The sequence below is a fragment of the Chiloscyllium plagiosum genome, unplaced genomic scaffold (genome assembly GCF_037043375.1).
Source record: "Chiloscyllium plagiosum isolate Xiang-an unplaced genomic scaffold, Cpla_swu_hap1 HiC_scaffold_24, whole genome shotgun sequence".
Taxonomy (NCBI): domain Eukaryota; kingdom Metazoa; phylum Chordata; class Chondrichthyes; order Orectolobiformes; family Hemiscylliidae; genus Chiloscyllium; species Chiloscyllium plagiosum.
The window spans coordinates 57,318,546-57,340,374 of NW_028270162.1; the positions used below are offsets into that span (position 1 = coordinate 57,318,546).

At 46.5% G+C, this 21,829-nt stretch overlaps 1 protein-coding gene across 1 annotated transcript in view; it reads right to left on the reverse strand.

The window, feature by feature from the left end:
* Positions 1-21,829, reverse strand: part of sxph (saxiphilin) — a 410,934-nt gene that overhangs the window by 386,120 nt on the left and 2,985 nt on the right. Inside the window, exons 2-3 of the mRNA XM_088000335.1 lie at positions 6,759-6,922; positions 4,849-4,948 (exon numbers count right to left, since the gene is read on the reverse strand). Of these exons, the coding sequence (XP_087856461.1) occupies positions 4,849-4,948; positions 6,759-6,922 (264 nt within the window). The remainder of the gene's footprint in view (positions 1-4,848; positions 4,949-6,758; positions 6,923-21,829) is intronic.

Genomic DNA, 21,829 nt, shown 5'->3' on the forward strand with positions numbered 1-21,829 from the left:
CAATTTAGCATGGCCAATTCACCTGACGTGGCTCAGTGATATTCTATAGCACTCCCTACTTCCTGTGTAATCACAGTGAATTCTGTACAGGATCCATGTTATTTATAGTATTCCCTGCTCCTACTATTCTGAGGATGGATTCTGTCCAATATTTACATTGTACAGCTATTCTGCTTTCTATAGAGTGCAGTCTGTACTATATAACACTCTATATTATACTATACTATATAACTCTCCTCCCATTCCGTATAAAGTAGTAAGGGTGGATTGTGTTGAACATCTGTCTTGCATGGTCATTGTTTTGTAATGCCCCTTGTTTGGTGAGGGTGGATTCGATACAATATCCATATTACAAAGTACTCCCCGCTTCCTGCACAGTGAGGGTAGATTCAGTTCAGTATCTATATCACCTAGCACTCCCCGCTCCCTGTAAAATGAGGATGGGTTCTGTACAGTTTGTATTACATAGCCTTACCTGCTGCCTGTGCTGTAAGGGTGGATTCTATAAGGTATCTATTTACATTGCACTCCCCACTCCCTGTACAGTGAGGGTGGTCCATCAAGGGAGCACCGACCATCTGAAGACCATCGCACCATATCCCCATAACTCCACATTTACTGTGGCTAATCCATCTAGCCTGCACATCCTTGGACAGAATGGGCAACTTAGAAAGACCAGTTCATCTAAGGTGCACAACTTTGGATTGTGGGAGGAAACTGGAGCACCCAGAGGAAACCCACGCAGATATAGGGAGAATGTGCAAACTCCACACAGTTTCACCAAAGGAACCTGGGTCCTTAGTGCTGTGAGGTAGTAGTGCTGAGTATAGATACTGCACAGACTCTGCTGTTCATATACAGGAAGGGGGGATTGCTTTGTAATACAGATACTTTACAAAATCCACACTCACTGTAAAGGCAACAGGGAGCATTATGTAATACATATATACTGCAAAGGATCCACCTTCACAATACAGGGTACAGGTAGTGGTATGCAATACAGAAACTGTACAGAATCCACCTTCACAATAGAAGAAGCAGAGACTGTTAAGTAATAGAGCTACTGTACATAATCCACATTCATTACACAGGGAGCAGGGGGTGCTATGTAACACAGATACTGTACTGTACAAGAAGCAGGGAGAGATATAATATATATTATAGATACTAAACAGAATCCACCATCATGATACAGAGAGCTGAGTGTGCTATATAATGTATGTGCTATATAATGTAAATTTTGTTCAGAATCATTTAGAATTTATAGGAACCAAGGAGGGCTATGTAATATAAACACTGTACAGAATCCACCCTCACTACACAAAAAGCAGAAAGTACTTTGCAATATAGACTCACTACAGAATCCATCCTCACTATACAGGGAGCAAGGAGTGCAATATAACACAGAAAGGGTACAGACTCCATGCTCATTATGCAGGGAGCAGGGATTGCTATCCAATACATTTATCTCACAGAACATCAGAAATTGGTCAGCACATAGTGTCCTTGAGACCTGTAGAAAAAGGAGAGGCTGGATTCTGCCAGGGTGCTTAAAAATGTCTTGCTGGAAAAGCGCAGCAGGTCAGGCAGCATCAAAGGAGAAGGAGAATCGACATTTCGGGCATAAGCCCTTCTTCAGGAATGAGGAGGGTGTGCCAAGCAGGCTAAGATAAAAGGTAGGGAGGAGGGACTTGGAGGAGGGGCGTTGGGAATGTGATAGCTGGAAGGAGGTTAAGGTGAGGGTGATAGGCTGGAGAGGGGGTGGGGGCGGAGAGGTTGGGAAGAAGATTGCAGGTCAAGAAGGCGGTGCTGAGTCCGAGGGTTGGGACTGAGATAAGGTGGGGGGAGGGGAAATGAGGAAGCTGGAGAAATCTGCATTCATCCCATGTGGTTGGAGGGTTCCTAGGCGGAAGATGAGGCGCTCTTCCTCCAGGCGTCATGTTGCTATGGTCTGGCGATGGAGGAGGCCAAGGACCTGCATGTCCTTGGCGGAGTGGGAGGGGGAGTTAAAGTGTTGAGCCATGGGGCGGTTGGGTTGGTTGGTCCGGGTGTCCCAGAGGTGTTCTCTGAAACGCTCCGCAAGTAGGCGGCCTGTCTCCCCAATATAGAGGAGGCCACATCGGGTGCAGCGGATGCAGTAAATGATGTGTGTGGAGGTGCAGGTGAATTTCTGATGGATATGGAAGGATCCCTTGGGGCCTTGGAGGGAAGTGAGGGGGAGGTGTGGGCGCAAGTTTTGCATTTTTTGTGGTTGCAGGGGAAGGTGCCGGGAGTGGAGGTTGGGTTGGTGGGGGGTGTGGGATCTGACGAGGGAGTCGCGGAGGAAGTGGTCTTTTCGGAACGCTGATAGGGGAGGGGAGGGAAATATATCCCTGGTGGTGGGGTCCGTTTGGAGGTGGCGGAAATGACGAAGGATGATCCGATGTATCCGGAGGTTGGTGAGGACCAGTGGGGTTCTGTCCTGGTGGCGGTTGGAGGGGCGGGGCTCAAGGGCGGAGGAGCGGGAAGTGGAGGGGATGCGGTCTAGGGTGCTCCCTGTGCAGACTGTCAAAGTCATTTGGCAGAATGCTTCATCACCAGAGTTTTCCAACAAGCACCAAGATGTCTCTTAGCTGGTGGTGAGACCTGTGAGATCGTTTATGGTCAGTCTGTGCCACTGCCCACTGCCCTCGAAGCAGCTGTGGGAGGATACAGACTCCTCCCGGCATGAGGCTTTGCAAAGGAGAAAGGTGCATGATTTTTGTTGGGGTTCATCCCGAGCAGTTCCGAGACTCTCTGCTCTACTGGGACGCACACTGAGACAAACATCAACTGCACCCAGAGGATCATCAACTTGGTGAAAGATGCTCTTTGGTCTGCCCGAAACCTGTTGGTCTTCCAGAACAAGGAGTTGACCTTGACCGAATGTTATAGACTGGCACATACCAAGGTCCAAGACTATGTGCTGGGCGATGCACTAAAGCTTGGGGTAGCTGCCACTAGGCACTATGGGGAAAGATCACTATCTGATCTCTTTCTGCTGAAGTACAATGAAGGTTCATTCAGTTATTGGACACTCCCAGTGCTTCAATGTATGTAAATATTGTGTGGTATGAGGAAGACATGCCTGGGGTTTGTTTGTTCTTCGTATATAAAGATTGTTCAGAATCAAACTGCTCTATTGACTATCAATGTATATAAAGTATATTTCTGAAATAAAATATACTGTACAGAACATTCCCTCACTGTGCAGGAGACAAAAATATACAAAAAAACTGCGTATGTTGGAAATCAGAAACAAAAACAGAAATTGCTGGAAAAACTCAGCAAATTGGGCAGCTTCTGTGGATAGAAAATCCAGTGAACCTTCCTCAGATCTGATGGTAGCTGGGAAAAGATTGATATTTATGCACAAGGTGGGGTAGGGAAGGGGCTGGGAGTCAACAATGGTTGGAAATAGAATCCAAAGAGAGAGAACAATAGTTGGACCGAGTAACAAGAGTGGGTAAAGATCAGTCTGGTGGAATGAATAGCAGCTAATGGGGACTGTTAGTAGTTGGCAATTGAACTCAGTATTGAATCCAGAGGCTGCAGGGTCCCCAAGCGGAAAATGAGGTGCTGTTCTTCCAGCTTGTGCTGAGCTTCCCTGGAGCACTGCAGCAAGCCTGAGACAGGGACGTTGGACAGGGAACGGCGGGGGGCTGGGCAAGTGGCAGGTAACTGGAAGCTTGGAGTATTTTTTACAGACAGAACAAACGTGTTCTGCAAAGCTGCCACCCAGTCTGGGCTTCATTTCCCCAGGGTAGAGGAGACCACACTGTGAGCAGTGAATGCAGGAGGCTGGATTGTATGAAGTGCAGGTAAAGTGCTGCTTCACCTGGAAGGTGGGTTTGGGCCCTTGGACACTGAGGAGGGAAATAGGCAGGTGTTACACCTTCGGCTGTTGCAGGGGAAGGCGCCATGAGGCTATGGGGTGTGGTGTTGGGGGTGAAGGAGGAGTGGACCAGGGTGTCCTGGGTCCCTGCAGAAGGTTGACAAGAGAAGGGAGAGGAATATGTGTCTCATGGTGGCATCCCACTGGAGGTGCCAGAAATGGTGGTTAATTTAGATTAGATTACTTTACAGTGTGGAAACAGGCCCTTCGGCCCAACAAGTCCACACCGACCCGCCGAAGCGCAAACCATCCATACCCCTACATTTATCCCTTACCTAACACTACGGACAATTTAGCATGGCCAATTCACCTGACCTGCACATCTTTGGACTGTGGGAGGAAACCGGAGCACACGGAGGAAACCCACGCAGACACGGGGAGAATGTGCAAACTCCACACAGTCAGTTGCCTGAGGCGGGAATTGAACCCGGGTCTCTGGCGCTGTGAGGCAGCAGGGCTAACCACTGTGCCACCGTGCCGCCCAACAGTAATCATCCTATTGTTGATGGTAGGTGATGACAAGGGAGACTGTATCATTGTTGTGAGAGGGAAGAGAAGGGGTGAAGTCTGAAGTGCAGGAGATGGGTTGGACCTGGCTGAGGCCACTGTCTACCAAAGTGCTGGGGGATCCTTGGGTGAGGAAGAAGGTAGACTTTTTGGGGGCACCCTTGTCAAAGTTGGCATCATCAGAACAGAGGGAAAACGTGAGGACTGCAGATGCTGGAGATCAGAGTCGAAGAGTGTGTTGCTGGAAAAGCACAGCAGGTCAGGCAGCATCTGGGGAGCTGGAGATCAATGTTTTGGGCAAAAGCCCTTCATCAGGAATGCACCCTCACCATAAGGGAGCAGGGGGTACTCTGTCATGTAAACAGGATATCGAAACCACCCCCATTTTCCCGGAAATGCTGAATAATACAATATTAGAAGTAACTCACCATCCTTATACATTTCCTTTGCCACAACAGTGAGATCATAAAATCTTGCAGCAGTGTAGATATCACCAGCATCTAACGAAATCGCATCTGCCTTGTTGCCCTGGAAAATAGTTTGTTTGTTGTGGCTGTGTTAGAAGCTATTTGGATAGAAACATGTCTCTGGCAGTGATGCAAATATTGAAGTATCGTATTGGCTGCCAGTTATATGTAGTAGTTAATATTTAATCTCATGGCTGTTAACGGAAGTAAATATCAGAGACTGCATATGATCATTGAAGTCACTCTGTGAAGGCTGGTATGCCCTCACCAAGTTGCTCTTCATTTACACATGATTCGGAGATGCCGGTGTTGGACTGGGGTGTACAAAGTTAAAAATCACACAACACCAGGTTATAGTCCAACAGGTTTAATTGGAAGCACACTAGCTTTCGGAGCGATGCTCCTTCATCAGGTGATTGTGGAGGGCTCGATCGTAACACAGAATTTATAGCAAACATTTGCAGTGTGATGTAACTGAAATTATAGATTGAAGAATTGATTGTCTGTTAAGTCTTCTTTCATGTGTAAATCACAAGTGAAACTATCACTGTATTCTAACAGATGAAAGGCTTAACAGACAAACACTTTTTCAATGTATAATTTCAGTTACATCACACTGCAAATTTTTGCTATAAATCCTGTGTTATGCTCGAGCCCTCCACTATCATCTGATGAAGGAGCGTCGCTCCGAAAGCTAGTGTGCTTCCAATTAAACCTGTTGGACTATAACCTGGTGTTGTGTGATTTTTAACTTCATTTACACAATCATAGTACAGACCCAGCTCCTAGAGTAAGCAGAACCCCTGACAATCCTGTTTATACCTGTCAGCCAAGGCTCCCTGATTGGACCAGGTTAGCAGCCCCAATCAGGGAACTCATATTCTATGAGGTTCACCTGCTGACCTCATTCTAATCACTACAATAATGAATGTCATTCTTTCACCATCACCACCTGAGATAAAGTTTTGTAGCTTTATCATTTATTAGTCAGTCTTTGATTTCATGGTAACACTTTTGCTTCCATCTTTCACTTTGGCTGCGGGATACAATCCTACTCCATGACTTGAGAACATCTTCTAAGATGTCACTTGAAGGCAGTACTGACAGAGTGTTGTGTTAGTGGGGATGCCATCTCTCTGTCGGTCATTAAACAAAACTGACCTTCCCTTTGCTTCCAGTGAGCGTTGGCGATTCTGTGAGTCCATTTGGAAAGGAAAAGGACGTTCCTCCCAGTTTTCTCAACAGCATTCATTGCCTTAAACACCACCAAAGGATAAAAACAGGGCCTAGTTTGTGGGATACTTCTGCGGACAACATTACTAGAAGGAAAACCAATAAAACTGGAGGATGTCATAGACTCCCTATTGTGTAGAAGCAGGCCATTCAGCCCATCCCAACCCTCTGATAAGCATCCCACCCAATCCACGTAACCCTGCATTTCCTATGTCTCACCCACCTAGCCTGCAATTTAGGATGGCCAATCCACTTAACTTGCGCATCCTTGGACTATGGGAGGAAACCCAAACAGACACAGGGGGAATGTGCAAACTCCACACAGACAGTCACCCGGGGCTGGAATCGAACCCAGGTTCCCCTGGTGCTGTGAGGCAGCAGCGCTAACCACTGAGCCACCGTGCCACCCAAAGCATGAGATATACTGGTTCAACTCATCTAGTATACTTCAGAAACGAGGTCTAGTACCATCATTTCCAAGGTTTTGAAATGGGTTTCCCGAATCTTTCCCGAAATGACAGTCTCTGTCTACAGAAGGGCATGGTAAAGCCCAGTGAAACATTTCATACAAGTACCTACAAATACAGGTAAGAAGTGACCAGGAACTGAAGACAAATTGATTGACTTTGTTTCCTTACCCGTATCTTCTTGATGCAATCCTTTGTATTATGCGCTTGAATGCAGGACAACTTGGTGAAAGAATGCTTTGCTGTGGGAGGCAACACTGCTTGCAAGGCCTTGGACAGTTCAGCACATTTTCGCTGCTCTGCCTCAGAAATGTTGCACCACCTGAATTTTTTCGCTGCAGGGTTCAAAACAATATTTATATCAGGAAACACTTTAATGAGGCTATTCGAAATGGGGTAATGGATCTGATGTGGTTATTAGCACAGAGCTTGGGGTCAACATGCAGGCTGGAGCATGTCACAGGTTCGACCTGGTTCCAGAGTTGAGACAGTCCTGCCTTGTCCAAATTGAATGAGGTTAAAAACACAGCGATATGCCTAAAATAGGTTCTGACACTGACAACCAGCTAATAACGAAAGCAAATCCTGCAGACGCTGGAAATCTGAAATAGGGAGAGAATGGTGGAGAAACTCAGCAGGTCTGGCAGTATCTAAGGACAGAGTTAACGTGGTGAATCAGGTCAGAAAAAGAGTCATCGCATTATAATCACAGAGTTATCCAACATGGAAACAAACTCTTTGGTCCAACTCGTCCATGCCAACCAGATATCCTAAATTAATCTGCTCCCATTTGCCAGCACTTGGCCCATATCCCTCTAAACTATTCTTATTCATGTACCCATCCAGATGCCTTTTAATTGTTGTAACTGTACCAGCCTCCACCACTTCCTCTGGCAACACATTCCATACACACACCACCCTCTGTGTGAAAAAGTTACCCCTTTTATTTCTTTCTCCTCCCATCTTTAATCTATGCCCTTTAGTTTTGGACGCCCTGGGCTGGGAAAAAGATCTTGGATATTTACCCTATCCGTGCCCCTCATGATTTTATAAACTTCTAGAAGGTCACCCCTCAGCCTCCAATGCTCCAGGGGAAATAGCCCCAGGTTTGAGTTATAAAGCACGGTTGGATAGGCTGAGACCTTTCCCACTGGAATGTAGGAGGTTGAGAGGTGACCGTATAGAAATTTATAAAATAATGGATAAAGTTAATGGTAGTTGTTTTTTTCCCTAGGGTGGGGGATTTCAAGACTACGGGGCACATTTTTTAGGAGAAAGGAGGAAAATTTTAAAAAGACATGAGGGGCAAACATTTGGATAAATACAAGAATAGGAAAGGTTTGAGCGATATGGGCCAAATGGGACTAGATTACTTTGGGATTGGCTGGACCCAAGGGTCTGTTTCCGTGCTGTATGAATCTATTCAGTCTCTCCCTACAGCTTAAACCCTCCAACTCTGGCAACATCCTTGTAAATCATTTTTGACCCTTTCAAGGTTAACGACATCTTTCCTATAGCAGGGAGACCAGAAGTGAATGCAGTATTCCAAAAGTGGCCTCACCAATGTCATGTATACCTGCAACATGACATATCAACTCCTAAACTCAACACGAGAGTATCATTTGCTTATGGGCTCAGTATCTTCTCAAATACATGAGTCAAACTCTTGTATTTATTCACTCACTTTAAGTTATGAAAATTGAATAGTTCCAGTCTTCATTCCAGACTATCCAGTGCAGAACATACTTTCTTCTCTGAGTAAGAATCAACACACGACTGTCACCAGTGCATCAACATTGAGGTCATTTCCAAGGAAGAGGGAGAGTGCAAGAAAGACTGGGAATGGTCAGGCGAGGGATGCAGAGTTCTTGCTGCACTTATTGGTGGCTACTGTCTGGCTCCCACAATGATGGCAGGTAGGATGGAATACTTGCAGGAGTGAACCAATGGGGATATTGGCAGCAATCAGCAGGACATGGAGAAGACACCAACTCCAGGAAGACCGAAGGAGGGAGTGGTAATTTGAGACTGGAGGGAGGGAGATAATTGAGGCTGGGGAGGGTGAGACTGGGAGTGGAAGTTGGAGCAGATCCTGGATGTGAGAGGGAGAAGCTGGAGGGAGGGAGAGATTGGGGTTGGGAGAGCAATGTTTAGGAGTAACGGTAAGGGGATACCGGGCCGAGAGAAAAGAAGATTCTGGTTGGTGGGGGAATGGACATCAGGACTGGGTCAGAGAAGAGATTTGGACCAGTGGGTAGGGTGAGATCCTGAGGATGGTGATTGGGATTGAGGAAAGATAGGTTGTAGTTGGGGAGAGAAGATAATCAGGGTTTGGGGCAGAATAACAGGTCAGCAGGGAGAGAATTTAGGCTGGGTTGTGAAGAGGAATCTGGAAGTATGGGAACAGACCCTTCGATCCAACTCATCCAAGTTTCCCAAACTAACAAGTCCCATTTGCCTGTGTTTGGCCCATATCCCTTTAATCCTTTCCTATCCATGTACCTGTCCAATGTCTTTTAAATATTGTTACTGTACCTTCATCTACCATTTCCTCTGGCAGTTCATTCCAAATAGAAACCATCCCCTGTGTGAAAACACTGCCCCTCATGTCACTTTTGAATCTTTCTCCTCTCATCTTAAAATTATGCCGTCTAGTTTTGAACTCCCCCACCCTGGGGAAAAGACCTTTGCTCTTCACCTTACCGATGCCCCTCAGGAGTTTATAAACCTCTATTAGGTCATCCCTCAACCCCCTATGTTCCAGTGAAAAAGACCCAACCTATCCAGCTTCTCCTTATAACCCAAACTTTCCATACCTGGTTACATCTTTGTAAATCTTTTCTGCAATTTAATGATATCTTTCTAATAGCAGGACAACCAGAACGATATACAGTATTCAAAAGGTGACCTCGCCAACATCCTGTACAACCGCAACATGACATCTCAACCTCTAATACACAATGTACATTGAGGGCTGTGTATAGCTGCTGCAACTTCCATGCATTGACAACAGCATGTTTGAGCATTAGGAAAGTTGGGGTGGATGTCTTGATGGGATGAATTGGGAGATCTGCCTAAACTGGATTGATGGCCCATGCACGCGAGCACATTGCTCTAAACTAGAAATGGGGTAATGTGTCAACTATTATGTCCTATTTGATGAGGTTCTGCAACCATCAAATCTGATTTATTTAGTCTATCTAAACTTTGACCCACTCCTTGGAGGTTCGGTGCAGTGAAGCGACCGTGGGCTCACAGCAGTGTCGGTTGGAAGTCCGCTGTGTGGAAGTGATTGTGGGCCCCGAGCAGTGTCAGTTGGAGGTCCGGTGTGTGGAAGTGATTGTGGGCCCAGAGCAGTGTCAGTTGGAGGCCTGATGCAGTGAAGTAACCGTGGGCCTGAGCAGTGTCAGTTGGAGGCCTGGTGCAGTGAAGCGACCGTGGGCCTGAGCAGTGTCGGTTGGAGGCCTGGTGCAGTGAAGCGACCGTGGGCCTGAGCAGCATCAGTTGGAGGCCTGGTGCAGTGAAGCGACCGAGGGCCTGAGCAGTGTCGGTTGGAGGTCCGGTGCAGTGAAGCGACTGAGGGCCTGAGCAGTGTCGGTTGGAGGCCTGGTGCATTGAAGCGACCGAGGGCCTGAGCAGTGTCAGTTGGAGGCCTGGTGCAGTGAAGCGATCGAGGGCCTGAGCAGCATCGGTTGGAGGCCTGGTGCATTGAAGCGACCGAGGGCCTGAGCAGTGTTGGTTGGAGGTCCGGTGCAGTGAAGCGACCGAGGGCCTGAGCAGTGTCGGTTGGAGGCCTGGTGCAGTGAAGCGACCGAGGGCCTGAGCAGCATCAGTTGGAGGCCTGGTGCAGTGAAGCGACCGAGGGCCTGAGCATTGTCGGTTGGAGGTCCGGTGCAGTGAAGCGACCGAGGTCCTGAGCAGTGTCGGTTGGAGGCCTGGTGCATTGAAGCGATTGAGGGCCTGAGCAGTGTCGGTTGGAGGCCAGGTGCAGTGAAGCGACTGAGGGCCTGAGCAGTGTCGGTTGGAGGCCTGGTGCAGGGAAGCGACCGAGGGCCTGAGCAGTGTCGGTTGGAGGTCCGGTGCAGTGAAGCGACCGAGGGCCTGAGCAGCATCGGTTGGAGGCCTGGTGCAGTGAAGCGACCGAGGGCCTGAGCAGCATCGGTTGGAGGCCTGGTACATTGAAGCGATTGAGGGCCTGAGCAGTGTCGGTTGGATGCCTGGTGCAGTGAAGCGACTGAGGGCCTGAGCAGTGTCGGTTGGAGGTCCGGTGCAGTGAAGCGACCGAGGGCCTGAGCAGCATCGGTTGGAGGCCTGGTACATTGAAGCGACCGTGGGCCTGAGCAGTGTCGATTGGAGGTCCGGTGCAGTGAAGCGACCGTGGGCCTGAGCAGTGTCGGTTGGAGGTCCGGTGCAGTGAAGCGACCGAGGGCCTGAGCAGTGTCGGTTGGAGGCCTGGTGCATTGAAGCGATTGAGGGCCTGAGCAGTGTCGGTTGGAGGCCTGGTGCAGTGAAGCGACCGTGGGCCTGAGCAGTGTTGGTTGGAGGCCTGGTGCAGTGAAGCGACCGAGGGCCTGAGCAGCATCGGTTGGAGGCCTGGTGCATTGAAGCGACCGAGGGCCTGAGCAGTGTCGGTTGGAGGCCTGGTGCAGTGAAGCGACTGAGGGCCTCAGTAGTGTCGGTTGGAGGTCCGGTGCAGTGAAGCGACCGAGGTTCTGAGCAGCATCGGTTGGAGGCCTGGTGCATTGAAGCGACCGAGGGCCTGAGCAGTGTCGGTTGGAGGTCCGGTGCAGTGAAGCGACCGAGGGCCTGAGCAGCATCGGTTGGAGGCCTGGTGCAGTGAAGCGACCGAGGGCCTGAGCAGTGTCGGTTGGAGGCCTGGTGCAGTGAAGTGACCGAGAGCCTGAGCAGTGTCGGTTGGAGGCCTGGTGCAGTGAAGCGACCGAGGGCCTGAGCAGTGTCGGTTGGAGGCCTGGTGCATTGAAGCGATTGAGGGCCTGAGCAGTGTCGGTTGGAGGCCTGGTGCAGTGAAGCGACCGTGGGCCTGAGCAGTGTCGGTTGGAGGCCTGGTGCAGTGAAGCGACTGAGGGCCTGAGCAGCATCGGTTGGAGGCCTGGTGCAGTGAAGCGACCGTGGGCCTGAGCAGTGTCGGTTGGAGGCCTGGTGCAGTGAAGTGAACGAGGGCCTGAGCAGCATCGGTTGGAGGCCTGGTGCAGTGAAGCGACCATGGGCCTGAGCAGCATTGGTTGGAGGCCTGGTGCAGTGAAGCGACCATGGGCCTGAGCAGTGTCGGTTGGAGGCCTGGTGCAGTGATGCGACCGAGGGCCTGAGCAGCATCGGTTGGAGGCCTGGTGCAGTGAAGCGACTGAGGGCCTGAGCAGTGTCGGTTGGAGGTCCGGTGCAGTGAAGCGACCGAGGGCCTGAGCAGTGTCGGTTGGAGGTCCGGTGCAGTGAAGCGAACGAGGGCCTGAGCAGTGTCGGTTGGAGGCCTGGTGCAGTGAAGGGATTGAGGGCCTGAGCAGTGTCGGTTGGAGGCCTGGTGCATTGAAGGGATTGAGGGCCTGAGCAGTGTCGGTTGGAGGTCCAGTGCAGTGAAGCGACCGTGGGCCTGAGCAGTTTCTGTATGTGAGTACGGCTTAAATCTATATGAATAAAGCTTAAATCAAATGAAATCAAAATTCAGGCGCACTCTGTCAGCTATACTTTCCATGAAGGTATAAGATACTAGTTGGTGCCCTTGGTATGAAACTTCTCTTATTGGAAACTTAGATGTGGAAGATAATGGATGGAAAATCTTGATGAGTCCAAATTTAACTGTTCACTTGTCATGGGGTATGCCTGACTTTAAAATATATCCTTCCACGAGGGCAGACCTATCTTGTACACCAGAACCTTATTATTTATTGGTAAACTGGAACTTGGATAGTAACTGGTGAAAGACTCCAAAGGATGAATTTCTGGTCTGATTTGAATAGATGGTTAATGAGCATCGTATCTGCATCAAAAGGCCTTGTAAAAATTGAAAGTCTAAGTTGTTTATTGCCATTTTTATTCATGTTATTTCTAGCTCAGTTGTAGCTCTCTTGCCTCTGAGTGAGAAATCATGCATTGAAGTCTTAACCCAATATTGAACACAACATTGAAAACAACAAATGCTAGAGATTACAGCGAGTCAGATAGCACCCATGGAGAGGGAGCAAGCAGAGGTATTCATCAACATCTTCAACCTCTCATTCCTACAAACCAAAGTCCCCATCTGCTTTAAGAAGACCACCATCATCCTAGTACCTAAGAAAGTACATGCAATGTGCCGTAATGCCGACCACCCAGTGGCTCTGTCCTTCATAAACAAGGAGTGCTTCAAGAGGCTGATCATGGCCCACATCAACTCTAGTCTCCCAGCCTGCCCCGATCCCCTGCGATTTGCTTACCGATGTAACATGTCCACAGCGGACACCATTTCCCTCGCCCTGCACTCATCCCTGGAACGTCTGGACAAGAAGGACACCTATGTCAGTCTCCTGCTCATTGATTACAGCTCCGCCTTCAACACCATTATCCCCTCTAAACTGATCTCAAATCTCTGGGACCTCGGTCTTGGCTCCGCCCTCTGCAAGTGGATATTCAGTTTCCTGATCCGAAAATTGCAATCAGTGGAGATAGACAACTGTACCTCCTCCATGATAACATTCAACACTGGAACCCCCAAAGGATGTATTCTCAGCCTAACAACCTATTTCTCAATGTCGGAAAAACTAAAGAAGTGGTCATTGACTTCAGAAAGAAATGAGGAGAAAGTGAGGTCTGCAGATGCTGGAGATCAGAGCTGGAAATGTGTTGCTGGAAAAGCGCAGCAGGTCAGGCAGCATCCAGGGAACAGGAGAATCGACGTTTCGGGCATAAGCCCTTCTTCAGGAAGAGGCAAACACACTCCCATCTACATCAACAGAGTGGAAGTTGAGAGTGTTGGAAGCATCTAGGTCCTAGGAGTGATGATAACCAACAAACTGTCCTGGACTTCCCACATTGATGAGATAGTTAAGAAGGCACAACAATGCTTCTTCTTCCTCAAGAGGTTCAAGATATTCAGCATGTCCATAAGGACCCTCAGCAATCTTTACAGATGCACCATGTAGAGCATACTGTCCAGGTGCATAACAACCTGGTACGGCAACTGCTCTACCCAGTACGAAACTATGGAAGGCTGTTCCTGACTTATGCCCGAAATGTCGAGTCTCCTGCTCCTCAGATTTGCCTGACCTACTGTGCTTTTCCAGCACCACAGCACAGCCCAGACCATCACGGAAGCTAACCTCCCGTCCATGGACTCCATTTACATATCTCATTGCTGCGGAAAAGCTGCCAACATCATTAAAGACCCATTGCACCCCGGTAATGCTCTCCCACAACCTCTTCCGTGAGGCAGAAGATACGGAAGCCTGAACACACGCACCAGCAGCTTCAGGAATAGCTTCTTCCCTGCCATTATTAGACAGATGAATGGACTCTCTAACTTCAAATAATGTGGAGCTTGTTAATCTGATTCGGCCGAGCGCACGTCCTGTGCAGTGTAGCCAGTACGCCTTACTCTGTTTTTCTCACCCCTTGAACTATATGCCCTTGCTTATTCAGATCTGCCTGTACTGCGCTGAAACAAAACTTTTCACTGTACTCAGGTACACATGACAATAAATCAAATCAGCTCAAATTATATAATCACTTTGGGGCATTTACTTTCCTTTACTTTCAGAATAGATACTGACAATATGTGAAGTCAGTCACATGCAAGACATCTTTACAACAATGCACCGAGAGAACATTGACATGAACTTGATACATTTTGGTGAAAACGTCAATCCTTGGAAACAACCTTCAACTACAAGATTTAACTACAACCTATCGCTAATAAAAACCTATTTGGGGACAAAAGTGTGTTGAAATTCAAATTGGATCAGGCCAATCCTCATCTCCAGGATTTGTTAATCTGCAGCGGGAGTGTGTAGTTACATACAATCATATGAAATAGATTCAGATATAGACCATTTGGCCACTTGTGCCTGCTCTCATTGAAATCATGGCCAATCTCTTTGTGTTTTTGCATTCCACATTCCCAATATAGGTAGCTCAGGGGTTAGCACTGCTGCCTCACAGCGCCAGGGACTTGGGCTCGATTCCAGCCTCAGGTGACTGGCTGTGTGGAGTTTGCACCTTCGCCCTCTGTCCTCGTGGGTTTCACCCCAGTGCTCTTTTTTTCCCATAGTACAAGATGTGCAGGTTAGGTGGATTGACCATGGGAAATGCAGGGTTACAGGGATGGGGGATGGGGATGGGTCTGGGTGAGATGCTCTTTGGAGGGTCAGCTGAATGACCTGCTTGTACACTGCAGGGATTCTATGACCTACCCCCACCTCCACCCTCATAACTCTTGATTTCCTTGCCTAACAAGAATCTATTCAACTCTGTCTTACAAATACTCAATGACTTCATCTCCACCACCTTCTGAAGTAGGGTTCCAGAGTCTGAGAGGAAATAATCCCTTCTCATGTCTGTCTTGAAAAGGTGACAGTGCCACTTAGTTCTGGACTGACCTACAAAAGGAAACATCCTTCCTACGTCTACCTCATCACAAACACACTTAGAATACACTCAAGATGCTTTCTCACTCTACAGGAAGGGCATCAAACTTAGCAACTTCCAGAGACAGAGAATGGCTTGATGAACTGTAAATTTGGGTGTCAAAGCAAGCTCAAAAAAAAGCTAAAGTTCAGCACAAATCAGAACTTATCTCAAAGAGACTAAGCATGAAGTTATTCTCTTCAGTGTGAAAAACAGTAAGGGACAGCATTATTTAAATGGTAATGTATCGGAAAGCATGAATGTACAAAGGCATCTGGGTGTCCCGGAACAACAGTCAATGAATGTAAACAAGCAAGTGCAGCAAGCAATTAGCAAGGCAAATGGCACACTAGCCCTCATTGCAAAAGGACTTGTGTTCAGAAGTACAGGTGTCTTACTGCAACTAGTGAGAGTAGAAATAGGGGGATAGAGGATCCATTTTTGGATCATTGGAATCTCTTCTGGGGTAGAAGTGGCCTCTGTAAGAAAGACGAGTTGCATCTGAATTAGGAGGGAACTAATATACTGTCGGAGAGATTTGCTAGAGCCACCCAGGAGTGTTTAAACTAATGAGGGGAGGGATAGTGGAGTTAGGATCCAGAGAAATAGTGAGAAAAGGGATCAGTCTGAAGCTGGTGCAGTTGTGGCAAGGAGCAGGTCAAATGGTCAAGGCAGGCAGGGACAAAGCAGAGAACAAGGCAGGACTGATAAAGTAAACTACATTTATTTCAAAGTAAGAGGCCTAACAGGGAAGGCAGATGAACTCAGGGCATGGTAGGGAGCATGGGACCTGGACATCATAGCAATTACAGAAACACGGCTCAGGGTTGGACTGAACTGGCAGCTCAAAGTTCCAGAATACAGATAGGAAGGGAAAAAAAAGGTGGGGGGTGGGTGACAAGAGAGGAGGAGGAGGAGCGTATTTCATAAGGGGTAACATTATGGGTGTACTGAGGGAAGGTATTTCAAGGAGTACATCCAGTGAAGTTATTTGGGTGGAACTAAGAAATAAGAAAGGGATGATCACTTATTGGGATTGTGCTACAGACTCCCCAGTAGTCAGTGGGAAATTGAAAAACAAATTTGTAAGGTGATCTCAGTTATCTGTAAGAATAATAGGGTGGTTATGGTAGGGGAGTTTAACTTTCCAAACATAGACTTGGACTGCCATAGTGTTTGGGGTTTGGATGGTGAGGAATTTGTTAAGTGTATACAAGAAAAATTTCTGATTCAGTCTGTGGATGCACCTAGTAGGGAAGGTGCAAAACTTGACCTACTCTTGGGGACTTTCCTCATTCCTGAAGAAGGGCTTATGCCCGAAACATCGATTCTCCTGTTCCTTGGATGCTGCCTGACCTGCTGCGCTTTTCCAGCAACACATTTTCAGCTCTGATCTCCAGCATCTGCAGTCTTCACTTTCTACTCTTGGGTAATCAAGGCAGGGCAGGTGGCTGAGATGTCAGTGGGGGAGCACTTGGAGGCCAGTGACCATAATTCTATTAGTTTTACAATAGTTATGGAAAAGGATAGATCGGATCTAAAAGTTAAAATTCCAAATTGGGAGCAAGGCCAACTTTGACGGTATTCGACAAAGAACTTTCAAAAGTTAATTGGGATATTCACAGGTAAAGGGAAAGTGGGAAGCCATCAAAAAATGAGATAACAAGGATCCGGGGAGAGTATGTCCCTGTTAGGGTGAAGGGCAAGACTGGTAGATATAGGGAATGCTGGATGATTAGAGAAATTGAAGCTCTGATCAAGAAAACTAAGAAAGCAAATGCCAGGCATAGACAGTAGCGATTGAGTGAACCCCTAGAGGAGTATAAGAATAATAGGAGAATTATCCACATTAAGGTGGATAAATCCCTGATCAGGTGCACCTTAGAACTCTGTGGGAAGCTAGAGAAGTGATTGCTGGGCCCCTTGCTGAAATACTTGTATCATCGATAGTCACAGGTGAGGTGCCGGAAGACAGGCTAACGTGGTGCCATTATTTAAGAAATGTGGTAAGGACAAGCCAGGGAACTATAGACCGGTGAGCCTGACATCAGTGGTGGGCAAGTTGTTGGAGTGAATTCTGAAGAGCAGGACTTAAATGTATTTGGAAAGGCAAGGACTGATTAAGGATAGTCAACATAGCTCTGTGCATGGGAAATCATGTCTCTAACCTGATGGAGTTTTTTAAAGAAGTAACAGAGGATTGATAAGGTCAGAGCAGTGGCCCTTGTCTATATGGACTTAGTAAAGTGTTCAACAACGTTCTGTAAAATGGTCTGGTTAACAAGGTTAGAGCACATGGAATACAGGGAGAACTATCCATCAGGATACAAAATTGGCGAGAAGGTGGGAGATAGGTGGTAGTGGTGGAGGGATACCTTTTGGACTGGAGACCTGTGACCAGTGGTGTGCTAGGTCCGTTGGTTTTTGTAATTTATATAAATGGTTTGAATATGAATATGAGTTTTGGTTAGTAAATTTACAGATGACTCCAAAAGTGATGGTATAGTGGACAGCAAAGAAGGTTACCTCAGAGTACAAGGGACCTCGATCAGATGTGCCAATGGGCTGGGGAGTGGCAGATGGAGTTTAATTTAGATAAATGCGAGGTGCTGCCTTTTGGTAAGGCAAATCAGGGCAGGAGTTATACATTTAATGGTAAGGTCCTGGGGAGTGCTGTCAAACAAAGGACTTTACAGTGCAGCGCTCATAGTTCCTTGAAAGTGGAGGTGCACGCAGATAGGGTAATGAGGAAGGTCGTTGGTAAGCTTGCCTTCATTGGTCAGTGCGTTGAGTATAGTATTTGGAAGGTCATGTTGTGGCTGTACAGGACATTAGTTAGGCCACTTTTGGAATACTGCATTCAATACTGGTCTCTCTGCTACAGGAAGGATGTTGTGAAACTTGAAAGGGTTCGAAAAGATTTACAAGGATGTTGCCAGGGTTGGAGGATATGAGCTACAGGGAGAGGCTGAACATGCTGGGGCTGTTTTCCCTGTAATGTCGAAGGCTGAGGGGTGACCTTATAGAGGTTTACAAAATCATGAGGGGCATGGATAGGGTGAATAGTCAAAGTATTTTCCCTAGGATAGGGACATCCAAAACTAAAGGGTAGAGATTTAAGGTGAGAGGGGAAAGATTTAAAAGGGACTTGAAGGGCAGCTTTTTCACACAGAGGGTGGTGTGTGGTGTGTGTATGGAATGTGCTGCCAGAGGAAGTGGTGGAAGCTAGCACAATTACAACATTTAAAAGGCATCTGGATGGTTATATGAATAGGAAGGGATTGAAGGTATGTGGACCAAATGCTGGCAGGTGAGACTAAAGTAGGATATCTGTTCAGCATGAACGAGTTGGACTGAAGAGTCTGTATCTATGCCGTATATCTCTACGTCTCTAAGTATAAAGACCACACCTGGGAGGATTACATATAATTTTGGTCTCCCTACTTAAGGAAGGATATATTTGAAGTAAAGGGGGAGCTAGGATGATATCAGCAATGGTAGGACTGTTATGTGAGAAGAGATTGGTTCAAATGTATCTGTGTTCATCTGTATGGGATCTGAAGGAGATCTATAAATTCTAAGAGCACAGGACTGACTAGATGAGGGAGGATATCTTCTCTGTATGGAGACTCTAGGACCAAAGGACACACGCTCGGGATAGACCATTTAAGGTTGACATGAGGAAACATTTCTTCCCTCAAAGGATAGTGAAATCTCCACCATGAGATATAGGACCAGAATTAGGCCTTTTGGCCCATCAAGTCTGCTCTGCCATTCAATCATGACTGACATGTTACTCAATCCCATTCTCCTGCCTTCTCTCCATAACCCTTGTTTGTCTCAGTAATCAAGAACCAATCAATCTCTGTCTTAAATATGTTTAATGGTTTGGCCTTCAGAGCCGCCCGTGGAGTTCCGCAGATTCACCACCATCTGGCTGAACCTCTGCTACAGAAGGTTGTGAATACCAAGTCACTCTGTATATTCAAGAATGACATAGATACATCTTTAGATTTTAAAGGCATCAAGGGGTAAAGAAAGAAAGAGGCATACGACATTGAGATAGAGGATCAGCCATGATTGCACAGAATGGTGAAGCAGGTTCCAAGTGCCAAGTAGGATTCTCCTGCTCTTACTTTCTATATTTCTATGATACTGCTGACCTAATAAACCAGCCATTGGCAACCACACAAGGTTGCTATGCTGAGAAGCTGGCATCCTACTCATGAATGCACCTCCTTACATAATGATCAGGGAGAACATATATTCTGTACACCCTGTAAGAGAGTTAAGAATGGTGTTGGAGATAAATGCCTAAAGCCAAAAAGGTGTGCGTGCGTGCATGCGTGTGTGTGCACGTGTGCATGCATATATGTGCATGCGTGCATATATGTCCATGCATGCATGTGCATATGTGTGTTTGTGCATGCATGCATGTGTCCATATATGTGCATGCATGTGCGCTTGTGTCTGTGTTGGACGGGGGGAGTGGAGGTAAAGAGTTAAATGTTTATAGTTGAATGTTAATGGTTAGAAGCGATACTGTGAAAGAACTTAGGGGAACCGTGGAGTAAATTATACCTTGACTGTGGATAAGTAACTGAGTTTGTGTGTACGAAGGTATGTCATAGTGATATGAGACATTACGGAACTGGAATCTGAGTCAGTAGGGTTTGAAAAGATGCCCTCTCTTACCAAGTCTTTTAAATAGTTATAGAGTTCTACAGTCATACAGCATATCTTTGTTAAAACTTGCTAATTTTCATACACAAGAATGTCGACTCATCTTACTGGAGTAATTTCCATTTATCACCATGGTTAGACTCAGGTATATGATTGAACAATCATCAGGCAATACATTGACTGAAGAATGGGCATCTGGAGAGAAAATGCGACATATTCAGATTGAGTACCCATTGTTATTATCGTGGAATTTATTAGCACCAGGGGAATGAAGGGAGGAATTTTAACTTTTACAGGAACAATGCATTTAACAGTTAAACTCCTAAATGAAGTGGTCATTATTTTGTTTTGTGCTAATAGGAAATTTGTCACTGTATTATTCTACTGGAAAAACACTAAATTGAAATTTAGACTTCTTTCATTGTTGGGAACAATTTAAAACATTCGTGGACTTCTCAAATGTTAATATTGATCTCTCTCTCTCTCTGTACCTTCTCTGTGGCTGTAACTTTGCATCCTGCACCGTGTTCTGCTATCCTGATGTACTTTGTATGGCACGATAAGCCTGTCTAGCCTGCAAAACAACACTTTTCACTGTATCTCAGTACATAGAGTTATAGAATTGTACAGCATGGAAACAGTCCAACTCATGCATGTCAACCAGGTATCCCAAATTAATCTAACCCCATTCGCCAGCATTTTGCCTATACCACTCCTATTCATGTACCCATTCAGGTGCCTTTTAAATGTTGTCATTGTACCAGTCTCCACCACTTCCTCTGGCACTTTTAGAGAGAAGCATTAAAGTCTGCCTGACTCCTATAATAAACACAACACACCATGCATTACAGTCAACGTCAACTGTCTACCTGTATGGCTTGTGTAAGTCTCTCCTTCCCTTCCCAGGCGTGTCTTCTCCTTGTTGCAGTTTACATTGCTCATTCTATCTCTTCTCTACACTGTCTTTCACCATTTCCCAAGTCTTGTTGCTCTTCCCATTGCCCCAGCTTTGTGTTGTTCTTCTTCCAGTCCAGCTCCCAGATTCTTTCTTTCTCCTAGCATGTGTAGTTCTTACCCCTTTCCCTCACAGTTTGTCCTCCTGCCAGCTCACAGCTGAGTCAGTCCCTCCAAATCCCCTTCTTCAAGCTGGTGTTCCTCGCTCTGCTGGTCACCTCGTTGTCTCTCTCACTCTGCACTGCATATTTGTTTCTCTCGGCCTCATTTTTATTCCTTCCATTGTTCCTAAAACTTTTATATCTTGTTCTCGTTCTGTTTGATGTACATGTGATGACAATAAATCAACTCAAAACTAAACTTGACTCTGCTGATTCTTTAGTACTTTGGGTATTGTCCCTTTTCATTAAATTTTTCCCCTGTGCTGTTTTTTTAAGTAGGCGATCTTCTTTTGATATTTTCCCTCAGTCTTTGCTTTGTATTTTTCCATCACTTTATTCTTTTCTGTTGAGAAGTGATAGCACAATTAGAAGATCAAGCAGAGAGCTACTACATGTTTCCTCTGTAACTACACACGAGTTGATGTCAAATGCAGCCTGGGTATGACTCTAGTTTTTCTCACCAGCTTCCGTCAGTATGTCCCAGCTTTGGCAAGACTTATACGAGAGATGAATCCAATTTAAATGCTCCGAGCCCCATCTGACCCTATCCCTGTTCTGCCCTGCTCAATGAATATTCTGAATGGTGATGGGTTTTGATAGGCATGCATTAGCAACAATGTGAGTGACAGATTTAAGACAATAAAATTCAGAAGTGGAAATCAAGTTTTATTTTTGACACAATGAGTAGTTGTAATATGGAATGCACTGGCTGAAATAATAAATTTGGAAAGAGAACTGGACACACACTTGAAAAGGAAAAACTTGCGAGGTGAATGAAAGAGAAATGGGACTAATTGTATAGTTCAGCCGTAGAATCAGATTAGACCCAAT